Genomic DNA, 9,548 nt, shown 5'->3' with positions numbered 1-9,548 from the left:
GACTTAACTTGTATTTTCCCCCAAATAATGTTGGAATATTGTGAATACCAAAAATAAAATTCAAGTGTTGTAATATTCTGCTTTTTAAAATTCATGCCTTTACATGATCATACGTTACAATCATTATTGGGCCAAAGCTCAGGTTGGGACAAGTCATTTATTTATTTTTTATATTTTCATTATTAATGTCCCAGCCCCTTATATGAACGTATGCGCATCATCCTCATTTTTACAACCACTGTGTTGTGTACATCAACGACCCCCCTCAGCACGAGCGCGCATCTTCCTTCCAGAACGCAAACAAATGAATGGCGCAAGGATGGTGCGTTTATTTATTTTATTTTTAAGAAATAGGGAAGGAGGAGGGGGTTATTGCTGACAAAAATGCAGACGCACACAAGCCGTTTTGCAGATGTACACAAAGAGACACACAAGCATACACACGCTTTGTCCACTCATGCCAAGAACTTGTCCTGCATTTCCTCAAATATTGACTTTTTGTTTTTTTTTTTCCAAAAGGTGGGGGGGCAATTAGGGTGGAAGGAAGTTGAAAAGAAGGTAAGGCAGGTTACCTTCTGCACCTGCGTCAGATCCTCTCTGTGCCTCAGTGAGTCGTGCTCCATGGCCTCATGGTCTAAATACTGCACATTCATATTCAAAAGCCACGCTGCCGTGCGGTCCAGCGCACTGGGGTTCACGGGGGAGGGGGCCTAGTGGGAACCAACACACGCACACACAAAAACACACGTACACGCACATGAGCGGAGTGCACATAGGGGGTGAGAGGTGGACGAGGAGGGGGCGGGGGGTTTGCAAACAAAAGCACAGGTACAACATGAAGAAGCTCGTAATGCACATCTGGAACACAAAAAGCGGGTGGAATGGACGCACATTCCTGCTGCTGTTTTAGCCGCCCCAAGCGGTTGAAACGACTTATTCAGTCACATGGAAACTCAGTAAAACCCCCCTCATATAAATCAGTTATTTGTTGTTACTCATCTTTTCGCTGGCTAAAGAACTTTCTAATATTAAAAAAGTGCTTTGGCGCCATCTTGTGGCATTTGTGTGTAAGTAAGATGAGGAGCTTCATTTAGACAAAAGCAGTGCTTTGATGCCATCCTGTGGCATCATAGTGCCAAGGTGCTATGTTGACGTGACTTAAGACACTTCATTTAGACAAAAGTTGTGCTTTACCGCCATATTGTGGCAGCGAGGTGACAAAGAATTTTGTGATGACTTAAGCATATTTTGCAGAGCCTTTAAGAGGCGGGGCCTGGTAGGGTGCCGTAGGATGTCAGCATGAGTCTAGAGTTTGCGCTTCCATGTTTTTTTTTCTTCCTGTGTCCAATAAACAGGACCTGACAGGAAGTCCACGAGAAAAACTCATAAAAATTATTTGAAAAAGTTTTTAAAATCCAATAGTAGAGGAACACTGTCAAGCTTGTTGCGGCTTGACACACACGTCAGATGAATACCAAGCCGGCTGTTAGGCCCCCTCATGCGAGGAGGTGCGTTTCCTGCCACCTTGTGTGCACGTGTGAGCGTGAATATGACTCGTTAATAATAAGAGCGCTGAGCATGCAAATTAGATGAGCGGAGGCGGTCCGCTCACGTTTTCTTTTTGGAAACAACTGCATTTGTGATATCCACCGACGCGGACAGCGACCGTCTCCGTCTAGCACTTTTGTTGTGTGATAGCAAAGCGCTAACCTGCCGCTTACCTGTTTGTGCTGCGCTCTCTGCTTAGTCTCCGGACTGTCCCCCTTGGATGAGGACGATTGTTGCCGCAAGCGGGCGCCGCCCATAGGCCAGTCTGGCGACGAGGTCATCATGCCACCGCCCGAGCCGGGCCGGGCGTACGCGCCGCTGTTGAGAAGATTGGGCGGCGTGCGGCCCCGCGTCACGCTCTGCGGTGGAGGTGGCTGGTCTATCCGCCGCTGGGGGCCGGCGCTGTTCTGCCGGGGCACGGCGGGCTGGTGCTGAGCTTCTGTGAGGGACAGCTGTCGGCGTGTGAACTCGCCCGAGCGTCTGGTGTACTCGTCGCCGCTGCTCCCGCCGCCGTGGTTCAGGAAGGGGAGCTTCCCGCCGGGCAGGCCGTCCTCGTTGTTGCTGTGCGAGCTGACCGAGCTGTGGCACTCAGAGCCCGAGTCGGTCAAACCCCGAGGGGACACCGGGAGGCAGGTGGCCATCTGGTATTAAAAAGGCATGATTGCAATCATCGAGTCGTGAGGGGACAAGATCTACCAAGTTACCTGGTAGACGGGGTTCTGGAAGGACAGCGGGGCGAGTAGCTGGGCGGGCCGCCCTGGAGCGCTTTCCGTGCTCGGGGTGGTCAGGGTTTGACCCGACCGCCTCATGTTGGGACCGCCGGGGATGTTGCACTGCGGCACTCTGGTGGACCAACCTCCCGCAGAGACGGGAACTTCCGCCAGGGTGTCCGAGGGCCCGGGACTCGGACCGCCTTCCAGACCGCGAGGATCTTGCAAGTCCACCATGGACAGACTCTTGCTACCGTTGGCCATGCCCAAGTCGGGCTCGTTGGTCTCTGAATAACTCGAGCTGCGCGCCGGGGAAGGCTGGATCCCTGAGCCCCTTGTCACGAAAAATAGGTCCTTGTTTTCAGGCGTGGGGGAGGGCAACCGCGTGAAGTCAACCAATCTGAGGGGGGGGGGGGCAACAGAAGCAGCGATTTTCATTATGGTTTCGAAATATATATCGCCTAGCTCAGGACTGACGTGGTCTGAGTGGGAGCATCTTCTTACCCCGTGAGGTCGTTGTCGATGACCATCTTCTGCAGCCCCGTGGAGATGCTGCAGCCAGCCTCGGCGGGCGACGAGCCCGTCTGCTCTGGCGACCCCGCGGGCGCCGCATAGACTCCGGACGGGTTGCTCAGCGCCACGCTCACCTCCCGCAGTATCCTTGGCAGAGGTCCCAGTTTGGAGGTGGCGCTCTTTCAAAGAAGGAAATAGCAGGCATTGAATGTCGTGAGCACCAAAGGCGGAAGTCAACTGATTCAGGACTTCGGACAACGAAGTGAGCCCGAAAATCTAATTTTGCTTTTTGGTCCGAAGAAGACGTTGCAAACTCTGAATCACAATGCGACTCTGACGAACTGATGCCTGAATGATTACATTTTTTTCCCCTTCCCCAACAGATGGAACACTTTATCTAATGATTACCAGCTTCCCCATCTGCTACCGAAGCGAAGCCCCCCCACCCCCCAAAAAAAAACATTATTACGACCTCCCCGGGCCTTTCACAGTGTTCCGTGCTTCTGCGCTGTTTATGTAACGCCATCATAAATTATTGATCGACACCCAGATAAATATCGCAATGTATTCCGAGCACGATTCGAGGGAGCCACTTTCTCAGCAGCTGCGGTAAATTATCCACCAGTAGCTGCGAAATACAGCTTTCTTTTTTTCTTGTTTGGTCGCTCCAAACAAGATGTAGAAACCCGAAACGAAAAAGATAAATAATAATAACAATAAGCCATGTGATGGATAATAAATTGTGTCGCATCTAACTCGGATCTTGTAACAATTGATGAGGATGTCATGGACCGTGCTAATACATTCATAAAAGTATCGGCCGGCATTTCGCATCTCAAAACAAGCGACACATTTTTCTTGGCGGGATTGAGTTGAGGAAAATGAATTAGTTTGAGATGAAAAAGTGCATCTTGTGATAAGTCTACTAATTATGCTCATCAAAAATTCGTAAAAATGATTAAGAAAAAATAATAATGACACTTAAATTGCTAGTCTTCCATTTGCCAAATATTTATTTATAAATATTGTATTAATGTGTCAATATTAAATGAATATATATTGACCCATGCGCATTTTAGAACAAACTTGTCACGAGAGTTAAGTCATGTTTACTAAAGGTTAGTCCGGATATTTGCGCACGACTCTGTGTCAACTTCAACCCGATCAGCCGGTCTTGCCCACATTCTCGTGAACCGCGATGAGGCCGCGTTCCATACCTGGTCCATCTGGGAGACCACCTCGGAGAGGAGGGAGTGCAGCGTGGAGAGCTCGCGGCCCAGGTCGATGTAGCCCTCGAAGCCCGCCGTGTTGGAGATGGTCTCCGGGTTGGAGATCTCCAGCAAGAAGCGCTGCATGTTGGTCCACTCGTGCTCCAGGAACTGGTTCATGAAGGACATGTACTCCTCCTTGTTGCCGAACCTGACGAGCGCAACAATACGTCGGGTCGCTAATCAAAATTGTTGAGTCACATACAGTGAAATGACAATCTGTTCCTGACCCCCCCCCCCAAAAAAAAGTTTTTTTTTTTACCTCATTCATTGCCATTGACGGATATTGACGTCAAAAAGTACATTTATTAAGCAGGAAGCAAAGGGGTGTGCGAAATTTCTTCCATGTGCCCGAAATGTTCAAATATCAAAACTTAACCTCGACGTTTCAAACACTCACTTAGCGAAATTGGCCAGGTTCTGCGTGACCTTGGCGATGAGCGTGAGGGTGCGCGCCGTTCGGTCGTCGGGGTACTCCTGCATCAGGTTGAAAAGCGACGGCGACATGATAGCCGGGCACAGGAAACGCAGAAAGAGCGAGGCGCTGATCAACCGCTCGCTGATGTCCGGCCGGCCGCGGTTGCCGCACTCCTGCCGCCATGATGCGAAAACCTCCTTCAGTTCTCGCGGGAAAACGCTGGTTTGAAACGACAAAACCCCAAATTCATTTCAGGGAGCGCATTTGCGATGGCGGGACAGTTTTGAGACGTATCCCGCTGCTCACCAGTACGAGTTGATGATCTTGCAGAAGGCTAGTTCGCAGCACATTTTCAGGTTGCTCTGGTGCTCCGGGAGGTCCCCCGACGAGCACTTAGACGGGTCCACCTCGCAGTTTTCATCAGACTCGTATAGGGCCTTTATGAACTCGCCTTGAAAACAAAAAGTCCAATCGTACCTTAAAGTTGTTTGCTGTGGCAACACGACTTCTAATATTGCCATAAACACTGGAAATACCCCAAGGGTTTCTGCTTTGTAAGGCCGGTCAATCAGCGGATCCCACTTCTCACGCCAGGTGTAACGACAATATTCCGGGAAATACCAACAGTTGTGCTTTGTAATTTTCTGGAGATTCTTGACAATTCTTGGATCCCACTTCTGTCACTTGTTGTTGTGGCATTTCTTTCGACATTCGCATCATAAACACTGTTGTTGTTTTCTGGTGGTGGTCAATCCTTATAGCCTATTTCTGACACCAACTTTTATACATTTTTTGGAGGTGGTCCATTTTTGGATCCCACTTTTGATAGATTGTGACACAACAGTTTATATTACGGTTAACCCATCAAAATGCCAAGAGTTGAATTTTTGTCCTTTCGTGGTTTGGTTAGGCTTTAGATCCCACTTCTGACAGCAACTGTTGTAGCAATGTTTTATATTGTAATTTCCATGGTTAAAATAATCCAAAAGTAGTTTGACACGCAACAACCGAAGCAAACAAAAAGATCTGGACCGTGGAGAGGCAAGCATTGCTGAAACGAGGACAACAGTTTTTCACTAGGGAACTGGCGGGTCTGTTTCTTTTCTGTTTTTGTTAAAGCAGAATCTTGAGCTTTCCAAAGATTTCAATAGTTCAGCTGACGTCAAACAAACCACACAAACTTTGCCAGTGGAGTGATGCATAATTTACAAGGCTGCTGCAATATTCCCGGCCAATCATACCGTTGAGACGAGCCGCTTTTAACAAACAAACCCTGGCTGAGTAGAAACTCCAATATTGAAGTAAACATGCGCCGACTAGGAGTACAAGTGCCAGAAAAGTGCTGGCCACTCACCAAGAGCATCCTGTAGGTACTTCTGGCCCACCAGTTTGAGGTACTCCTCAATGGCTTTGGTCGCCAACGTGTTCTCGCGGAAGATCAGGTGCTCGTTCTCCCCACAGCGGTCCACTTCCGACATCATCAGGTCAGTCAGGAAGTCCTAAAGGGCAAACAGGCGCAGGGTCAGACCACTTCTGATTCTTAAATAAACCTAATGAGTGACGTACATGATTTTACCATCATGGTCATCATGTCAAAACTGCTGTCTCATCATTCTGAGCTCCACCCCTTTACCCTTTGTCTTTGTGATTAATCGCAGGTATGGACAAAGGTGTTTTGGAGCCAGCCAGCCAGTCAGTCCGTGTCATCCTACCAATTAGCCTCTCTTGAGTGCATGTTAGACTCCACCGCGCCACTGAGCGCCTTCAATTCCGTCATGTGGTCATCTTGTTTGAATTCCTGTCCACCAATTCTACCTTGGCTGCATTTTCATTCTCAGCTTGCTTTAGGACTGCCAATGGAATTGGACTGACTGACAAGTTATCAGTAGCTCACGAGAATTGAATAGAGCAAACCTGTGTTATATGATTTATAGTCTTCAATGAACCTCACAAAGGTTTTTGTGAGTCGAAGAAAAAAAAAATTTGCAGAACGTGGCGAGCGTTTACAAGTTCCCGACTTTGTGAAAATACCCTGAACGCACCATGTGCCATCGTGTAGCGTATGTTAGTCTGAGTGTGCTTTAAAATGTTTAATGACACCCTAGTTGGAGTTCACTGTGAAATTAAACACAACAGAAATAATTACTCACAGTGTTTAGTAAAAGAAAAAAAACTTCGTTTTTAAAACATCGCACTCGCTAAAGCGCAAGTCAATGAAGCATCCCCATTCAAATGTTAACGGAAAAAAATTAGCATCGACTTCAGGAGTGATTTTTCTTCAAATAGGTTATGTACACACATGTAAAATAAGACTACCCAAAGGCACAATTCTTCCTAATCTGCGAAAAATTCCATTACAAAAAAGTTCAATTACCAGACCATTTCCGTTTACGTCATCAAAGACTGCGCGTGTAACATTGACTCACGCGCACAAAAATGGACACGGGTTGCGTGGCTGTGTAGATTTTGTTTGGTTTTAGGATGAGTTGTAGTTTCTGAATAGTTTCGAACAGTATCAACATGCCCATCTGTTATGTGTATGAATCGGAGTAATCATCAATTATTTGATCGATTCCGAGAGGAAACAGCCCCTTCCAAAAACACTTGATGAGCCACAAGCTTGTGGCGGCGTTCACGGACTGGACCGAGGACATAATCACAATTTCCCGTGTCATTTCTGTCTGGTAAGTTATCGTCACAATTTGGTTGAACTTAACCTCGGTGTGTCAATGTCGAATGAAATCTGGAGTAAGTGGTCAGGAATTGTGGAATAATGTCAACGTGTTTGCTACTTGGGCGGCACTCATTCCGCCTGTCTGGGCTTCGCTTCACATTAGCTCGGAAGTCATTTAAAACGAGCTGGCTGCGTTTCTCAGCCTGTCATGCAAGTAGAGTTAAATGTGACGATGTAACATCTTTCTGTTAACGATGGCCCAAGCGCGGCTCGTAGTTTCTTTCTCCACAACAATTATTTGAATAATCGTTATTTTAACTATAATAAATGTTATGATTATTTAATTGAATAAATATCCCAAATAACAGTGATTATCATTTTTTGTTCATAATCGTCCAGCCCTATTTGAAAGACAATCTTCCCAGAATAAAAATTAATTTGAGAGGGCCAGCACATCAACAAACTAGGTTGCCTTGTTGGAGATTTGCGTGTTCTCTGGCTTTTGCTTTGCCCTTGTGGTTATAAAAGGTACTGCACGTCTTTTTCTTTCTCTTAAAAAGAAAGTGACACATCCTCCTTTCCCTTTTGTCCTCCATCCATGCATCCATCCACTCACTTCGACGCTAATAAGCACAAGTGGAACACGCTTTGTATCGCTGCCACATTTCATCAGGCATCAAGCTTGTCTCAAAAAAAAAAAAAAAGGAGGCTATGAAGACACGGCTGATGGCATCTAATGAATAGAGTCCCGAGATGCTCTCTGTGGACGGGGGGTTGCTCGCCAAAAGAACTCCAGTGACATGCAGATGAATTATTAATATATATACTTAATATGGCTGCCAATGATTCCATCGATGGGCCAGGATCATTGTCGCAATAACTGTCTGGTGTAACGTGTGTGACTATTTGGGAAGGGAAGAATTGGCAGAAATAACTCTCGGCATGTTTTTTTTTTTATGTGGCAAATAAAAAGAAGCGACACACCTTAAAAGGAGAAAGGAATGAGCGAGAGATTAAAAATAGTTTTTTAAATTTGGTTTCTTCCGAACGACCTGTTGAGTACGCAGTTGAAGAAAAAAATGTGATATGACAGAAATAACACATGCTAACATTAGCATAGCTTTGTTGTGTGTGTGCCTTCTCCGATGATTTTAATCTACAATCTCCACTTTGCTACAGAAACAAACATGCCAACATTAACTCATTTCAATGTAAAAAAGACAATAAGCAACCTCTTAATGGCCCCGACTTCACCGCCGCAGTCATGCCGCCGCGAGACGCGCAAAGGAACTCCAAATGCGGAAGGAGGGAATTAATGCAAAGTAATTAAGGGTACGAACATCTCTCCGGGGTGGGGAGATGCTGTGCCGACTTCTCCCTCATCAATCAGCCGAAGATAGACATAGCTTCTTAAGCACTAATTCACCGCGCCAACCAACTGCGATCAAGTCGAAAGAAAGTTTTAAAAAGCTCCTCTCCGGTATCAAGAGACGGTGACTAATGAGGCAGCAAAAGACAAAGACAATGATGACAGCCGACTAAAAGCTGACAAGCGTTATTTTAGTCTCCAACAACAAGAACAACTTCTTCATTTCCTGTCCTCATTTTACCAACACTTGAATAAATCTAAAAGTTTGAAGGGATATACCAACACTTGAATAAATCTAAAAGTTTGAAGGGATATAGACTTTGACTTCTGGGTTCCGACCTTTGGCTTTAAACGTTTGGACGATGACTTCTGGGCTACGACTTTCAGGCTATGACTGATGCCACAACTTCAGGCTACGACTAAAGAGCTGTGACTTTACAAATTCAAGGCTAAAACTTATAAATTGTGTCATGGGAGTCTTGCTAGGGCAAATTTCCCACAATTAAATCCGTCACGCTGTGGTTCAGATCGGGTAGACCCTGAGCAGACTTGTGGGACAGTCATAGTGTGATCTTGTGTGATATAAGCAATTAGCTCCCTCATGTAAACGGAAATGCTGAATGATTCACGTGAGATATTCTGGAATCCTTTATAACGAAAATGTGACAAAAAATGTAACGTATTGAGCGGAAATGTACGCTTCATAGCGCTTCGCACCAAGCAAATGCGCGATTGTATCTTGCGCCGGAATGTCGTAAAGAGGTGCGTGGGATACACGTAAGGGATTAGTGTGCTAAAAATGTAATATCGGCTGTTACATGCAAGAGGAAATCACTTTCCTGTCTGGTCTCTTGTCTGCGGTATTACAGTTGCGGGGGTGAAAAGTTCACCACAAGAGCGGCAGTCGGTACGAGAATATTTAACCTTTATGCGCGTCAACAGTCTCTCCACGGTACCCTCGTGAAGCACGCCGCTTGTATAACCTGGTTGTTTATCCGTGGAGGGTACGTTACGTTACAACGTCAGGGTAATAAGTTCACTTTCAACT

General features: G+C 46.3%; 1 protein-coding gene and 1 long non-coding RNA gene across 13 annotated transcripts in view; one reads left to right on the top strand and one right to left on the bottom strand.

Annotated features, from left to right (window-relative positions):
* The window catches only part of LOC148319051 (disabled homolog 2-interacting protein-like), a 64,021-nt gene that overhangs the window by 1,770 nt on the left and 52,703 nt on the right, over window positions 1–9,548 (bottom strand). For 10 of the 11 annotated variants that reach the window (XM_088281290.1, XM_088281291.1, XM_088281296.1 and 7 more), the window contains 8 exons: window positions 5,812–5,956; window positions 4,764–4,908; window positions 4,440–4,676; window positions 3,989–4,190; window positions 2,763–2,950; window positions 2,253–2,658; window positions 1,722–2,189; window positions 573–710 (listed from right to left, as the gene is read on the bottom strand). In XM_088281290.1, the coding sequence (XP_088137416.1) occupies window positions 573–710; window positions 1,722–2,189; window positions 2,253–2,658; window positions 2,763–2,950; window positions 3,989–4,190; window positions 4,440–4,676; window positions 4,764–4,908; window positions 5,812–5,956 (1,929 nt within the window). The remainder of the gene's footprint in view (window positions 1–572; window positions 711–1,721; window positions 2,190–2,252; window positions 2,659–2,762; window positions 2,951–3,988; window positions 4,191–4,439; window positions 4,677–4,763; window positions 4,909–5,811; window positions 5,957–9,548) is intronic. The other variant, XM_088281293.1, reaches the window with a different exon arrangement.
* LOC148319049 (uncharacterized) overlaps window positions 6,813–9,548 on the top strand; it is a 152,615-nt gene continuing 149,879 nt past the window's right edge. Inside the window, exon 1 of one of the 2 annotated variants that reach the window (XR_015839743.1) lies at window positions 6,813–7,141. This is a non-coding gene — a long non-coding RNA (uncharacterized LOC148319049). The remainder of the gene's footprint in view (window positions 7,142–9,548) is intronic. The other variant, XR_015839742.1, reaches the window with a different exon arrangement.

Source organism: Idiotropiscis lumnitzeri, chromosome 18, assembly GCF_059441095.1.
Source record: "Idiotropiscis lumnitzeri isolate Australia: NSW breed Sydney's pygmy pipehorse chromosome 18, RoL_Ilum_1.0, whole genome shotgun sequence".
NCBI lineage: Eukaryota > Metazoa > Chordata > Actinopteri > Syngnathiformes > Syngnathidae > Idiotropiscis > Idiotropiscis lumnitzeri.
The sequence above is the reverse complement of the archived record's forward strand: the minus strand, read 5'-3'. Positions and strand labels throughout refer to the sequence as shown.